Genomic DNA, 17,329 nt, shown 5'->3' with positions numbered 1-17,329 from the left:
AGAAGTTGTTTGAAAAAGGAAAGAAAAAGATTTAAAAAAAAAAGGGAGAGAATGTGATCAGGCAGGAGACTAGAACAAAGCCATACACTAGTGATTTAGGGTATATTTTGATCTGTTAGAAGAAACTGTATCTCAAAATTTGAAATAGAGAACAACTTATATATATATTCCAAAAATAAGGGTAACTACTATGAAGGGATAAAATATGACTCTAAAAATGAAAAATAAAAAATGTTTTTTTTAAAAAAAGGGATTGATAAGATGTTGGTTGAAACAGGGAAAAAGAGAAATTAAAAAAACAGTTAAAAAATTAACTTTGAAAAACTAATGAATCATGGTAAAAAAAAGCCATGAATTCTATGTGCAGTATTCCCCTAGTGCTGGAGTTCTCCCGTTCTCCTTGATGGGTAAACTTGGTCTTGGCTTGCTGGCTGTTCGTGCTGATCTTCTGGGGGAGGGGCCTGTTGCGTGGTTCCCAAATGTCTTTGCCGGAGGTGGAATTGCCCCACCCTTGTCGGTCCGGGCTAAGCAAGCTGCTCGGGTTTGCTCTCAGGAGCTTTTGTTCCCTGCAAGCTTTTCGTACAGCTTTGGAGGACGACAGTGAAAATAGCAGCCTCCCAATCTCTGCCCCAGAGGAGGCAAGAACTCAGGGCCCTGCTCCTCAATGTGCCCCCAGAGAAAAGCAGTCACTCCCGTCTCCTCGGTCTCCGGCCGCACTCCGTGCTCACCTGGCCTGTGACCGAGCATTTCTATCTCTGGCACCCGACCCCGTGTGGAGTCTCCAAACCCAGCAGATTCCTGCGGTGCACTCCCGCACCACTCCTCCCGGGGGAGGATGGGGAGTCTCCCCGGATCTGCTGCTTGTTGGTTCCCTGCTGGAGGAGTAGTGGCCCAACTGGGCCGCGGATCACAGTTTATGGCCACCCCGAGCTGAGAGCCCGCGCCTCAGCTCCATCTCTGCATCCGGCTTCCCCGCTCCAATACCTGGGAGCTCTGCGACACTCAGGCACCCCCGGTCATTCTGTGACCCCCCAAGGGTCCTGAGACCCCACTGTCCCGTAAGGGTTCCACTCCCCGCTTAGCCACTGGAGCGATGTCCCTCAGCGGAGCCGACTTCTAAAAGGTCCGATTTTGTGTTCCGCGGCTCTATCACTTGCCAGAAGCGGGCGACGGAGGCCCCCTCCCCCGCCGTCTATCCTCCCGAATATCGCCTCGGATTCACTTCTCCACACGTCCTACCTTCCAGTAAGTGGTCGCTTCTCTGTTCAGAGAGTTGTTGCTACTCTCCTCTTCGATCTCCTGTTGAGTTCGTAGGTGTTCAGAATGGTTTGATCCCTATTCAGCTGAATTCCTGAGACCAGACGAAATCCAGGTCTCCTACTCTTTGGCCATCTTGCTCCGCCCCCTGTGAATACTTTTTGTGAACTATTCCTGGCAGTTGCACACTTTTCTATCAAGTTTTTAGTCTTTTTATTTTTCCTTTTTCCCTTCACTTTTTAAAAATTCTTTTTTTTTTAAGATTTTATTTATTTATTTGACAGAGAGAGACACAGCAAGAGAGGGAACACAAGCAGAGGAAGTGGCAGAGGGAGAAGCAGGCTTCCCGCCAAGCATGGAGCCCGTTGCGGGGCTTGATCCCAGGACCCTGGGATCATGACCTGAGCCAAAGGCAGCCGCTTAACGACTGAGCCACCCAGGCGCCCCCACTTTTTAAAAAATTCTTATGGGGATGCCTGGGCGGCTTAGTCCGGTAAGTGCCCAACTCTTGATTTCAGCTCAGATCATGATCTCAGGATCATGAGATTGAGCCCCAGGTTGGGCTCTGTGCTTAGCAGGGAATCTGCTTCTCTCTCTCTCTCTCCCGCTGCCCCTCCACCTACTTGTGCATTCTCCCTCTCTCTCTCTCTAAAATAAATAAAGAAATCTTTAAAAAAATAAAAAATAAAATAAAGGTTCTTTATGACGGAGAGCAGCTTTTTATCACTGATATATGTTACAAATCTTTTTCTCTCAGTTTGTCTTTTATCTTGTTACATTGACTTTGGTGTTTTGGACTGTACAGAGATTCTTTGTTGCTTTTATGTACTCAAATTCACCAAGTTTGAGTCCTAAGAAAGCCTTTCCTCACACCCAATTTATAAAGGAATTTATACCTCGTATTCTCACATTGTCTCATTTGTTTAGAGTTTGGTATGGTACGTTGACTAAAAATCTATCTATTTAAGCTTCTCCATCTTCACTGGGGCCAATCTTGATAAATTGTATTTTCCTAAGAAATTATCCATTTCATTTAGATCTTCAATTTTGTTGGCACTGGTTTGTGCAACGTATTCTCAATTTTTATGATTGCTTCCCTTTGTCCTTTCTTACTTTGTTATATGTGATTTATCTTTTAATTATAAATTAGTATTTATTTTGCTGATTTTTAAAATGAAACAGCATTTTGATTACTGTTACTATTTTTCAGTTATCTGCCATATGAATTTTTTCTTTTATCCTTTTTAATTTCTTTTTTGTGTTTTTTTTTCTGGAGAAATTCCTTTGTTGTTCTTTTTCTAGCTTTTGAATTAGGAATTCACCTTCATTATTTTTATTCTTATATATATGACATAAAATTTTCTCTGATCACTGTTTTAATTGTACCTGACAGATTTTGCTACTTAGTGTTTTCATTCCCACTGCTTCTAGAAATTCTACAATTTCAGTTTACATTTCCTTTTTAACCCAGAATTTGTTTAAGTTTCTAATTTCTAGACAAAAGTTCTTTTGATTATGATTTTATTATTAATTTCTAGATTTTATTGCATTATGGTCAGAGGTGACTGTATTATTTCTGCTTTGTGGAACTTATTAAGACTTTTTGTAATGTAATATGTAGATAATTTTGGAGAATGTTCTGTGAGTATTTGGGAAGAATATATATTCCCTATGATGGAAGTATAAAACTAGAAAAAGAGATGGGGGAGAACTAAAAGATTTGCCTACCTAATTATATTATATTTAGTTCTTCTATGTCTGTCATTTTGTCAGTTTGGCCTATCTTCAACTGGGAACAGTCTTAAATATTTGTCATTAATGTATTTCTATTCTTCTCACAACTCCTATAGTTACTGTTTTATAAAGGTGGTTTGTGTTATTTATCATACAGATATTTACTGTAATATCTTCCATATGAATTGTGACCTTCATTGTTATAATGTTCCTTATTCTTGTTAACGCTTTTAACTTGAATTCTTAAAATCTGATAGCAAGACTATAACCCTATTGTCTTATTTTTTTCTATCTGAATGGTATATCTTTGCCCAAGCCTTACTTTCAGCTTTTTTGAGTTACTTTGTTTAAATGTGTCTATTCTTTACAGCATAGAGTGGGGTTTTTCTTTATGAGCTAATTAGAAAATCTTAACAAAAGTAAATTGTGTTCATTTCTGTATTTTAACTGTCATATTATTTTATGTTATATTTATTGACCATATCATGTTCAGGGATTGTGTTTTTTATCTCTGTGAAGTCTGTTTTCTTTGGGGTTTTGTTTGTTTTGGTATTTAGAAAAACCTGTATTTGTGTTCTAATGTTTACCTTTATACTGATACCTTTTATAAGGCCCTTGTTCACTTGATAGCTTTAAGTGGTATTCTGTGACTCCCACCTATTACCAAAGCAACAATTCATCTTTGTTCCCACCTTTGTTCTACATTGATATCGACAATTAAATATATTGAATGATTACTATCAGCCCTTTTCTCCACTCATCTCTTGGTTGAATTAAGGTTGGTTTTATTAATTAGGTACCTCGAGAAGTTTTCTTGGATATAGTACTCCCCTAAATTCTTGCATATTTTATTTTTTTTAAGATTTTATTTATTTATTCATGAGAGACAGAGGGGGAGAGAGAGAGAGAGAGAGAGAAGCAGAGGGAGAAGCAGGCTCCCAAGGATCAGGGAGCCCGATGCAGGACTTGATCCCAGGACTCTGGGATCATGACCTGAGCCAAAGGCAGCCGCTTAACGACTGAGCCACCCAGGCGCCCAATTCTTGCATATTTTAAACTCATGCATGTGTGTGTGTGTGTGTGTGTGTGTGTGTGTGTGTGTGTGTGTGTGTGTTGATACTTGAAAGATAGATTGGCTGGATATAAAATTTGGCTCACTGTTTCTTTTGAGATTCTTTAAAGTGCTGCTTCACTATTGTCTAGCTGTGTGTATTGTTCCTGAAATGTGATATCAACTTGATTTTTTCCTATTGTAAGGAATTTATCTTCTAGTCAGTTTTTACACAGTCTTTTAAGTCTAATGGTTAACTGGTATATATCTTGAAATTGACTGTTCTGGGACCATATTCCAAGTACATGGGGAGCCATTTCAATAGATATAGTTATTTTATTTCTGGATTATAGTTTCAAGTATTCTATTATTTTCTTCTTCTTCTTCTTCTTCTTCTTCTTCTTCTTCTTCTTCTTCTTCTTCTTCTTCTTCTTCTTCTTCCTCTTCATGTATTCCAATTATACATATACTGGATTATCTTTATCCTCTATATTAATGATTACTTTCTGATTCTTTTTACCTTTTGTTTATTTCATTTTGTTCTCTTGACAATTGTCATGTCTTTCCTCAATGATCCCTATTATATTTTCAGTTGAATCTATAGTCTCTAGGGCAGCTTGTATATTAGTTTGAATTTCAAATAATAGTTTTTTAAATTTATTTTCTGATTTTGGTCAACTCTGTGCTTTTTGTCTGTTAAGAGCTTTTAAATTTTGATTCAGAAAGTCTTTCTATGTTTGTAGATGCTTGTTCATATCTTGAGATTCATTACAATTTTCTCATTTGTGCTTTTTGTTTTGATGGAGATAGCAAATTTCCATTAGCTGTATTATTACAACTCATTTCTGATTTCTTAAAGTATGAATATTATCTGCTATTTTCTATTGATTTTGATTTTTTTTTCATAGACCAACAGTCATAGTTTTATCTAAGCAGAAATAAAGGATTTTGGTGAGTTACTACATTCCTAGTTCAGGAGCACCCTCTTCTGTTTCTTTTGTGAAGTACTGATTCTTTAGTGAACGACATCTTTTTTTTTTTTTTTCAGAGAGTACTTGTATGTCTTATGGTCCTTGAATTCTGTTTTGTTTCTGCAGATACTTAATTTCTACTTCATGCTTCCCTCTATCATAACCAAATGTTTTTAAGGGCCATTTCCTCCATTGACATCAGCCCCCTCTTCTTCTTAAGCAGTGCCTTCTCAAGACTGCACTTCTCATTCTGCTCATTTCCAAACCCCTTGCATTCAACCTCACAGTAGCTATGTTCTGATCACCAGGTCTGCTGTCAGCATTTCCCCACTTCCCCACTCAGGATAAGAATTTATCTTTCTGAGGGTGATTTTTTTCTGTTTTTTCATCCCCCGGTCCTGGTGCCCTCTCCTTTTTTCTTCACACTGCCCACCTTTCTGATCCAGAATGGGCTCCTGAGCTGACTCTGCTGGTTTGGGGCATTTATGTCTGTACTTACATATAACTTTTGAGTTCATTGTATTTTCTTTCTCCTAATTATGTTGTAGGTATGCATTACGGGTGGTTTTATTGCTCTCTTAGTGGATATTTATGGCCTTTCCGGATAAGCAGAGAGGTTAAAATTTAGATGTTAGCCTTTACAGTATAGGAGCCCAGTATGCTTCAATAAATAATTTGAAGTAGATAATGATGATAAATAGATAGATCAATGGATGGATTAGCATAGACTTAAACAGGTTAAGAGGAGACTGGAGTTATATATTTCAAAGTTCTTGGCACATATTTACTTTCCAGATCTTACTTTACAGCCAGACCTTTCTCCAGAGCCCTAGTAATATAAAGAAAAACACTGGGTTCATCACTTTTTGACCTTCGAGTGACGCTTGCAAACTTAAACCAAATATGACTTTTCTGAGTCTTTACCAGGTAGTATTCTTTTCTTGTGCCATGTCTTCCAGCCACCATTTCTTGTCATCATCTCAAATAGGTTACAGTGCTCTGCCGTCTTTAAGTTAGCATTACAAAAGTTCACATCTATATTTGCTAGCTTTTTTCCAGGTAGGAAAGGGCCCTTGAATGCCCAAAACATTATCAAGTGCACATTTCTTCATATATCAATATTGAATGGATTTTGTTAAAAACGAGAATGTTTTCAGAATTTGCTTTTATAATTACAAATGTATTTTGAATACAGGAAAAGAAGAGACAAAATTATAATAAAGGTTATTAATTTAAAAAGTCATCTTTTGGGTATTTTATTCTTTCACAGTATCTTTCTCTTCCTTCCTTTTTCTTATAAAAACTCACACTAAGGACTCTTGTATAACTCACTTATATTCCTAATGACTGCTAAAACTCCTAAGAACTACTTGGAAACAAGTTATATATAACTTTTCCAGAGAATTTTAATTATATTTTCTAATCTGTATACTATGTATACAACAAAAATCTAATAAAGATTGGAGGACAAGATTTTACTATGAGTATTAACTATTACCATATTGTATACTATACACGATATTATTTGAACTAGGGAAACTTTGTATGTTTCTTATGTTCTGTTGTAATGTCATTACCTCTAAAACACAATAGGAAGAGTCTAAATTAAAAAAAAAAGTTAGCCCAAAACAGTAATATAGGGTTAAAGGAAATGGTTTCTCATTCCAGTCTCTGTTCTTGTTTCCAATATTTTACTACTTTGTATGCTTTCTAAATCCATCTGCCTTTCTGGCTTTGGAGAGAATTTTAAGCTGTCCACCAGGATGGGCCTCCACACAACCTTATAAGAGTTAACATAACCCATGCTGTGGCTCATAGGAGACAATGCCCCCAGAAAAGGAACAAAGTCTGACTCCAGATTTTGAGCCATATTATTGAATCTGTATCTTCCAAGATTCGAGATGCAGTAACACTTAAATAAAAATGTATTAACCTAGTTTCTCCAGGAAGCAGAAAGATAGGCAACAGAAAAAAAAAAAAACTGTAAAATAGTAAAATTAAAAGTCTCTTGGAATTGTCTATTGAAAAAATTCAATATAATATAAAAGAAGAATAGAAATACAAAATCCTACATTCTCCTTTTGTTTAAAAAATTAACATTATTCAAATGAGTTCAGTGTTACACATATTGGATGGGATATTAATGAAGTGTGAGTAGAAGTCATCTAATTGATATGGAGAGTTGGTAAAATAGCTTTTTTCAGTGTTCATTTTTAAAGTATTTTAGACTTCCAAAAAAATTGCAAAATACTACCGTGTTTCCATGTACCTCTCACCTAGCTTCCACTAATGTTAACATCTTTTCTAAGTGCAATTACTGAAGCCAGGAAATTAACATTCATGTAGAATATTAACTAATCTATAAAGCTTACTTAAATTTTGCCAGTCGTCCCATTAATTTCCTTTTTCTGGTCCAGGACCCCATTCCACAATGCATTTAGTTTCCTTGTCTCAATAGTTTCCTTCATACTGTGAGGAAACCTCAGTTTGTTTTTCTATTTCATGACCTTGACACTTTTGAAGAGTACAGACTGACCAGTTCTTTTACAGAATATCCCTCTATTTGACTTTGCCAGATGTGGCTCTGTATCTACCAAAAGGGCAGGGTTGTCAGCCATATCCGATTATTCTGTGGGTGGATTCTTGACCTAAGTGCAACCGTTACAATGACCTTCCAGGTCAAGTAACTTGAATCTGTTTTGAAGAAAATGAGCTGGATTCATGAATCCTTTGGGGAAGTAGGTCACAGAATTGAGATACTCAGATTAAAGTAGTGCTATCAGTGCTTGAGATAAAAAGTAACATAGAGTCAAGTATGGGGTGGCCATTCCAGGACATATACAAGATGAGCAAGCAGAAGTAGACAGTCAGTAGAAAAGAAAGATGTACTTTGGAACTGAGAGAAAAACAGAGACACAAAAAAAAGCGGCTTAGTTCAAAAGACCAAGTGAGTGAGATGAAAGGGATCTTTCTGAGATATCCTAAGGTAGTGTATCCTAGATTTCTTACAGCTGTACAGTATTCGGGTCCCATTTCCAAAAGAAATACTGTCCTCGGATTCTACAGGTTTCCCAGTTGCCGCCTGAAAATTGCTTCTCATGAGCTAGCATAAAGGAGTCTTGTTTTTTTGCATTGAAAATGGACATAACAAATAAACAGAAACAAACAAACAAATAAATTAGGAAGAGCAAATAAGTAAAAAAAAAATATAGCATGGTGTCTGTGGCCGAATCCAGGCATAACTGGATGCTTCTTTTGTCTTTTGATCCTCTTAGAGTCTGGACTGACTACAAGTTAATCTCGACAGTAACACAGACTTCTGCAGAGTGGATCATGATAAGAATATCTAGTCACTGAATTTGCCCTATGGTTCCATGGCCTGAAGAAAATCTCAATTAAAACAGTTTTTAATGCAGCATTAACCTTGTTGATCTCAATTGTTTATTTTCCCCTGTTGCACAGTATATGTTATTCTTTCATTAGTGTGACCTTAATCATTCTCAAATGTATCAGGTATTGTTGAATACCATACTCTAAATAACCCAGGACCCAAGAGCTCCAAGCTACATGCTTGTCTAATTGGGCAAATAGTACAAAACTGGAAATTCTTTTTCTCAGTTGTTAGCTTAATTTTAAAGAGAAGGAATTGGTTTTTAAAGACTAATTCAAGTCCAATAGTTCGTTTTCACAGTGAAAGATGACTCTTAACTTTCTTAACTTTTCATCATCTAGATATATATACTATCCAGCTTATAATTTTAAGTTTATTTTTTGATTTGTCTTTTTATGAGGGAAGAAAAACTTGTGGTTTTTCATTAACATTCTAGTCTTGACCTTTCTTTGCTACTCAGGAAAACATCATTAAGGGGAATACACACACACACACACACACACACACGTGCACACACACGTACATATTCATAAACACACAGAGAGCCTTATATTCATTGATTGTAGATTTGTATACCCATTCTGCCACATTTACAAATGAACTGATGTATGTATCTGTTGCTGGTTTCTTGTAACATCCATCCATTAATTCCTTGCAGAATGAATAACAACTCTTTATAACAGGCTCGAGCTACAATGTATCATCTTGTCTCAAAATAAATAAATGAAAAATTAATAAGTTAATAAAGTAATTAAAATGCAGACTCTGAATTCAGACATATGAGTTTAGAAATTGACCCATTAACTGTTAGAACCTCTTGGTATCTCCATTTCCTCATCTTATAAATTTTGAGGATTAAGTCAAGTCAAGTTAATTTTGAGGATTAAGTGATTTGTTTTTTTCATAATGTACCTAAAACAGTGCCTGGTGCATAGCATTTAGTTCTCATTATGTTTTTCTATCTCTTCTCACCTTGGGCCAAATATGGTAGAAAATATAAAAAAATAAGATTCAATTCACATATCAGAAATAAAATGTTTAATAAACATTACTTCCCCTCCCCCCAAAAATGTGAGTCATGGATCACTAATAGTGAAAATGCTTGAAGTACTTAATACTTAGAGTATAAATATTTATAGCATATATTTTGTTTTAGAATGAATTAGTAATTTATTTTGGAAATGTGGAACAAGCAAGCAAACAAACAATATATTGATGTGTAAGGCAAAGCAAATCAGAGTCCCCCTAAATTCTGATGACGACTTTGTGGTGGCAAATAGGGCAGGATGCTAAATAAATAGTGTGCATTGCAAATCTACAAAGATAAAGAATCATTTAACTGTACTTTTGTGATGTATTGCTTAGAATTAGTAATTAACTCAAAGCATCAAAGATGAGGAGTAAGTGAAGAAATAGTTTACATTATAAAATATAATTTTAATATTTTGACCATGAAATGTTTTCATCTAATAATATCATTAAGACACAGGACTTAAAAAAAAAAAAAAGACACAGGACTAGTCACATAAAATTAACCATGTTAGCTATATATTAGTGAATGTGATTATTTTACATATTATTAAATTCATGAGATGATATTAAACCTGTTATAACTATGAATCCACATATTCAGCCATATTAATAATAGTCATAATATCAATTGCTATCATCTGTATATTCTTTTACTTTAGTTGCTTGTAAAGGGCCCTCAGCAGATATCTGTCAAACAGATTCTGTTTTTTAATAGCCAAATTCTCCAATAGCTTGGGGGATTTGGTGAAAACCATCTGGACTGTTCTTGTCCTTAATCTAAATTAAGTGTTGTTTATGCTGTGCTAGACAGAGTGTCTAAATTGATATCTAAATTGGTTAAGCTCACTAAAAGCAGAATATAGGGATTTTAAATTCTGAGTTGCTGTTAGGGTAAGTGAGTTAACACATGGAAAGCCCATCAGTACCTTGATCATAGTAAATATTCAGTAATACTCATTATCATTTTGAAAGAAAAATTTCTTAAGGTACTATATGTTTATTAAGACATGACTAATCTAAGAAAAATAAAGTCATAGCCTAGACTTCATGTTAAAACAAAAAAAGAAACACTAGAAAAATATCTTCAGTATTTAAGCTAGGCTCCAATGACAGAGCCATAAAGGGAAACACTGAGAAATTTACCAAATAAAATTTAAAACATCTGTGTTAAAGAAAACGTTCAACACATGAAAAAGTGCTCAACATCCCTTGGCATCAGGGAAATCCAAATCAAAACCTCCATGAGATACCACCTCACACCAGTCAGAATGGCTAAAATTAACAAGTCAGGAAACGACAGATGTTGGCGGGGATGCGGAGAAAGGGGAACCCCCCTACACTGTTGGTGGGAATGCAAGCTGGTGCAGCCACTCTGGAAAACAGTATGGAGGTTCCTCAAACAGTTGAAAATAGAGCCACCCTACGACCCAGCAATTGCACTACTGGGTATTTACCCCAAAGATACAAATGTCGGAATCCAAAGGGGTACATGCACCCCGATGTTTATAGCAGCAATGTCCACAATAGCCAAACTATGGAAAGAGCCAAGATGTCCATCGACAGATGAATGGATAAAGAAGATGTGGTATATATATACAATGGAATATTATGCAGCCATCAAAAGGAATGAAATCTTGCCATTTGCAACGACATGGTTAGAACTGGAGGGTATTATGCTGAGTGAAATAAGTCAATCAGAGAAAGACATGTATCATATGACCTCACTGATATGAGGAATTCTTAATCTCAGGAAACAAACTGAGGGTTGCTGGAGTGGTGGGGGGTGGGAGGGATGGGGTGGCTGGGTGATAGACACTGGGGAGGGTATGTGCTATGGTGAGCGCTGCGAATTGTGCAAGACTGTTGAATTACAGACCTGTACCTCTGAAACAAATAATACATTATATGTTAAAGAAGAAGAAGAAGAAGAAGAAGAAGAAGATAGCAGGAAGGGAAAAATGAAGGGGGGGAAATTGGAGGGGGAGACGAACCATGAGAGACTATGGACTCTGAGAAACAAACTGAGGGTTCTAGAGGGGAGGGGGGTGGGGGGATGGGTTAGCCTGGTGATGGGTATTAAAGAGGGCACGTACTGAATAGAGCATTAGGTGTTACACGCAAACAATGAATCATGGAACACTACATCAAGAACTAATGATGTAATGTATGGTGATTAATATAACATAATAAAAAAAGAAAAAGAAAATGTTCAACAAAATTAAATCTAAACAAACTTAAAAAAATATATGCAACGTGTTATAAAGGGTTAATATCCTTTATAAGTAAAGAACTCTTATGAATTGACTTTAAAAAATGAGAAAGGTACGAAAGAAAAAATAATTGCCTGAGGATAAACGTTTAAAAAATGTTTGAACCAGCTAGCAACCCAAGAAAGGTAACTTAAAACAACTGCAAACTGCCATTTTAAAATAAATTTGGTTGGTGTTTAAAATAATGATACACAGTACCTTATCTGCATATCCAAAAATTCAAAAGCTCTAAAAACTGCCTTTTGTAACTCATTTGGCAGCAAAACGTAACCTGACTTGGACACTCTAGAAGCAAAACAGTGTTACCTGATATGAAGTACTCCTTATTTGTGCCTTTTAGTGCAAATTACATAATTATGGTTGCATAAATACTCATGTGTTTGATTATTAACTGCTTTCCTGGACTCTGCTCAGAGTGTTAGGGGACAGAAGGCATTTGCATCATGTTAACTTTTGAAAATCAGAAAAAATTTTTTTAAAGATTTTTATTTATTTATTTGGCAGAGACATAAAGAGAGGGAACACAAGCAGGGGAGTAGGAGAGGGAGAAGCAGGCTTCCCCGCGGAGCAAGGAGCCCGATGTGAGGCTCCATCCCAGGACCCTGGGATCACGACCTGAGCCAAAGGCAGACGCTTAGCGACTGAGCCACCCAGGCGCCCCCAGAAAAATTCTTAATTCCCAAACCTAACTGTCCCTAAAAGTTTTAGATGAAGAACTGCAGACCTGCATTTAATTTGACAGTACAGAAAAACAAAGTTATTCAGAAACCCCCAGTGAGATTACAAACTGTTCTATTTTGTGAGTGGGACAGCGATAATCTGGCAATTTATATCAAAAGCCCTAAAAGGGTATATGCCCTTTACTCCCAAATTCCACTTCTAGTAATTTATTATTATTAAATTATTAGGAGAATGATGAAAGATTTAGGTTTTAGTAAGTCCAAGATAGATGGTATATAACAGGTAAAAACTGGAAAGTCCCAACTATACAGTGACAGAAGAGGTAGGGTCATCCAGGCTCTAGCCACACTACAGACCACTGCTGTGCCACTTTTAAGTGATATTGTATAGTAATGCTCATTCACATTGAAGATGCCTGTGGTATCTTGTTAGGTAGAAATACCAGGCTACAAAAACAATATGTACTATATGATCTAATTTCTTAGAAAAATATTTGTATTTACCTATGTCTAAAAATATTCAAAGGATATTCACCAAAATATGAACAGTGGCTATCTCTGGATGGCAACATTGCAGATGTTTCTAATTTTCTTTTTATAACTATGCCTTGTCTACAGTGAACATGTGTTATTACTACAATAATAAGACTTGTAAATTTCATTTAATTATATCATATAAAGCATGCCAATATATCTGACTTAGATTCCAAGTTCTCTCTATATATATAATTAATATCTATCAAGAAAAATATGATATGCATTTTATTTATAAGAGTTAGTAATTATAAAGGCTCATGTGTCTGGAAAACAGTATCATAAAGCAAAGCCTTGTTTTCAAATAGCATGTTTTTGCTTATAGAAGCCTTCACAGTATTGTTGATATTTTAAATGTGTATGTATAAAAATTAGCCATGAAGAATGGGAAATGTAAACCATACTGCCAAGGAAAGTGGGTTTACAGTTTCAGACTTTATAAAAAATATGCCCAGAGAGTATATTGCCAGCATTCAAATTCTGACCCATGTGGAGAGAACAGCAAGCTAACCATCTTGAGTCGTGGGATGTCAATTGAGAATTTATAATGCCTTTGTTTCAGTCGTCAGAAACAGTTTGCAATCCTCGGAAATGTATTTTGACAATACGATCTTTATCTGGAAATACTCCTTTTAACAATACAAATAAATAAGAAAACCGTATGCACTTTCAGGAAAGCAATTTGCCTTCTGTACTGCCTTGAGTGGTGATAACACGAGGACGTGCCATCCTACTGCTTGGCATGGGATAAACAGCTAGACCCAGCAATATATCTGCAGAGAAGACAGCTCTGTGTCTTAACTCCCAATTTTTAAGTCAGTGCTTATTATAGTTCCTACAATATGCGTCAGAAATTTGGTGCTGACTCTGAATGCTTTCTTCCACTTTGGTAGACTACTTCTGCAATCTGTGAACAATTAAATTGTATTACTTTTTATTAGAAATTGTGATATCTGTTGCTTCTTTACTGAAAGAAATAATTCTTTATTTTTCAGAGCTTCCATATGGCTGGGAAAAAATTGATGATCCCATATATGGCACTTATTATGTTGAGTAAGTCTTTAAGTTTCCTACGAATTTCTTATTAATATGTGGTGAAACTGTTTTAGTATTTCAGTTGTTGAGCATGTGTGGCCAGCAGCACCTTTCCTTTCCTTTCATCTCACTTTGAAGTATCCACAAAGACTCTAGCAGCCCCAGCGAGCTCTCTCTTCCTTCTCCAGCTGGCTAATTGGTCATTCTTTTCCTTTGACCCATGATTCTAAAACACCAATTGGAAAAGTGTTTCACACTGTCCTCCAAATGAGTGATAATTAAAGATATCAAAGTAAATGCCCTTCATTTTGCAGTCACAATGTTGGGAGCGGACTTGTTGTGAAAAAGAGATGTTCTATTAAACTAGATTTCAAAACCAATTAGACGAAGCAGCCGTACTTTCCAGTTGAAGGATAAAATAAAACTTAGATCTGTTTTGTTTTGTTTTTTTCTCTTTTAAGGCCCCATTTCAAATCAATAGTATTCTTTCTGTAGATTGGACTTTTATGTTATCTAATGGAGGCTGCATTGCTTTAATGTATCTTAGCATGTGAGTTATCCCTTCTATCCATTATTTTATTTCAAATAAAGCCCCTGTTAGGGATTAAATTATATACACATTAAGGAAAATCAGGTAATATTCATAATTTCCAAAAGTTAAATATGCAGCTTACTTTTCTAGAACCCCCTCTTCTGATAGAGAATTTTTTTTTATTCCTCCTAGTATGTAATGTTGTTAATGTTATTTGGGTGAATAACAAAGCCTACACATTGCTTAGAAAAAGTGTACTACCCAAGAAATGTAGAGACTGAAAAACTAAAGGTGTTCACATTATTTATCAAGATCTAACTCTGTTTCCTCTAATCACATTCTGTTTAACAATAATAATCTAGATGGTCAAGGGTTAGAGATTAATGACACTATTGCTAAATTGTTTTACTAACAATATTCAGTCACTGAGCTTTTACTAAGTGTCAAGCCCTTCTTTGTGCTGGGGAGGTACTGATGAGTAAGTCCTGTGTGCTTCCGGCCCCTGAGCATCTTTCTCATGAGCTTGGATACTCTGACAACCATCTTCATTTGGAAAAGCCCCAATTTTGGCACCACAGTCAGTCATCTCCAGTCAAGGTGAATTCACCTCATTTACCACATGCAATTTTCTTACATGGTATCTAATGCTCTGGTATCAGTTGGATACTCAATAGAAGAAAAAGTAATATAAATGCCTGGAGGTGTCACTAATTGCAAAAATAAAGAGACGTCCCTTGCATATAGTTGTAAGGCTCCCTGCTCCCCCTACATTGCTAATCAATAAAAATACGCATATTTTAATAATAATATAGCTGCAGCTTCTGGATAAATGTATCAACATTGCAGGTTTCCAGTAAATGCTAGCTAGTCATAAGTCACTAAATCAGGCTGTACTATGCCTAAGACTGTTACATCTGAAATCCAAGGTAGTTCCAGGTAAGGGAAGAGAACTGAGCGATGTGACACACCAGATCTCATGTTTAATACACTTCCTTGCAGAATTCATTGAATGAGAATTTTTTCTTTAGTCCAGATATTAGCAAATACCAGTAAGAGCCAGAGAGCAAATATTCTGGGGGGCCATATGACCTCTGTCACAACTATTCAACTCTGCCACTGTAGCTTGAAAGCAACCATAGACAACACTTAAATGAAGGGGCATTAGCTACCATCTAATAAAACTTTATTTACAAAAATAGGCAACTGGCCAAATTTGTCCTACCAACCCCCACCCAATTCTAATTCTTCAGGTTATTCTTCCATGTCCTCAACTGCTTTCAAGCTGGCTTCAATGTGGAAAATAATATTTAACTCAAACCTTTCTTCTCTGCCTTAATTATCTGTCATAGAGGTGACATATCGGAAAGCAATGCTTCCAACCTTCTCTTTCATTGAAGTGTGTGTTCTTCATGTAAAGAGCTGCTACTGGTGGACCCCTTGTAGTTAATTACTGAATTGGACACTAGCTGTGACCCTAAAAGATAATTGTCCTCATTATTTTTATACTTCAAATGATTGTGTTTTTTGTTTTTGCTTAAATTATATTTCTGTCTGCATTTCTCTACTTCATTTTACATGCATTCACTGTCATAGTCAGAAATTGTTCATAAGTTAGCCAGTCATGTCTTATATCATTTAATCAGTCTAACACACTTAATAATTTTAGATTTCAAGTGATTGCGATGTCATAGATACGGGTCTTAGTGAATCAGATTTAACTTTCTTCAGATTGCATCCAGTTCTACTACTTGTCATGGTTTTTTCCCCATTACACAATTCCGTAACATATACTAACACCAATAATTAGATATGTGGGTGTCTCAGACTGACTAGAAAATAGTAAGAGACAGATAATTCAAACCTAAAGATAATTTTAAGTAGAATTATGTTCCAATATTGCTCAGAAACATCCTTTGGAAAAAATTCACCAAAACAATTAAAATACCTCAATTTATTCTATATAATGTAAACATTACTTGAAATCAGGGATCTTCCATCACAACAAAGACAACTTTTCCATTTTACCTGAAAATATCTATTTATGTGGTTTGTTTTAACGGTTCAAAAAAAAATGAGTTGCATCTCCATAACACTATTATTTTCACAAGGTATGTATTGATTCTAAATAGTAGTCTTGTTGGTGGAAACTATATGAATACATATGTGAACATAGTGGTTATTTGTCACTTTCAGTGCACAGAGTATTTTTGTTAGAAAAAGGCTACCAATTTCTTATAGTTAATTATACAGAAAAACAATAACTGTCTAGTTTAAGGTAAGTTTCTATATGCAGTTTTCATTATAGACATCATAAGTATAAGATATAATATGCCTAGATGAAGACACCTCAATTAATTGTAGTGATAGCATTGATGTCAATATCTTAGAATCATATAAATTTGTCATATTAATATTCAGTTAATGTAAGAAAGCAAGGTGGTCTTCACTGTAAATCTGTAGTCAAGAAAATGTTGATTCACTAATTCTATTCATAATAACAGTGGGTTTTCTGTAGAGCTATCATTTTTGGTGTTTAGTTACACACTCACTTACACAGTTAGAGGTACGGTTACAAAATATGACAAACATTCCACCTTCCCACCTAGTGGGAAAAAAAAGCCTGTGCTAGGACACCAGAAGTCTAACTTAACAGTCAGCCGTTCTCTTCAAATAGACTAGCCTACTGGGAGCAGAAGTTGGACTGTGGTCCCTCTGTAGTCAGCAGGTCATGTCAGGTTGAAATGAGCCCGTGCCTCTGGCATAGTTGCTTATGCCCTTTTTCTCCTTGTCAGCTCCGGACAAGCAGATAGGAATTCCAGCAAGCAACAGCAGGAAAGTGTTT

The 17,329-nt window shown here is 35.9% G+C and overlaps 1 protein-coding gene across 2 annotated transcripts in view; it reads left to right on the top strand.

The window, feature by feature from the left end:
- The window catches only part of MAGI2 (membrane associated guanylate kinase, WW and PDZ domain containing 2), a 1,300,621-nt gene that overhangs the window by 996,161 nt on the left and 287,131 nt on the right, over nt 1-17,329 (top strand). For both annotated transcript variants that reach the window (XM_088018616.1, XM_088018615.1), the window contains exon 7: nt 13,916-13,973. In XM_088018616.1, coding sequence (XP_087874742.1) covers nt 13,916-13,973 — 58 coding nt within the window. The remainder of the gene's footprint in view (nt 1-13,915; nt 13,974-17,329) is intronic.

This window comes from Eumetopias jubatus, unplaced genomic scaffold (assembly GCF_037043125.1).
Source record: "Eumetopias jubatus isolate StellerSeaLion01/CBP00866 unplaced genomic scaffold, mEumJub1_p1.0 scaffold_14, whole genome shotgun sequence".
Taxonomy (NCBI): Eukaryota; Metazoa; Chordata; class Mammalia; order Carnivora; family Otariidae; genus Eumetopias; species Eumetopias jubatus.
The sequence above is the reverse complement of the archived record's forward strand: the minus strand, read 5'-3'. Positions and strand labels throughout refer to the sequence as shown.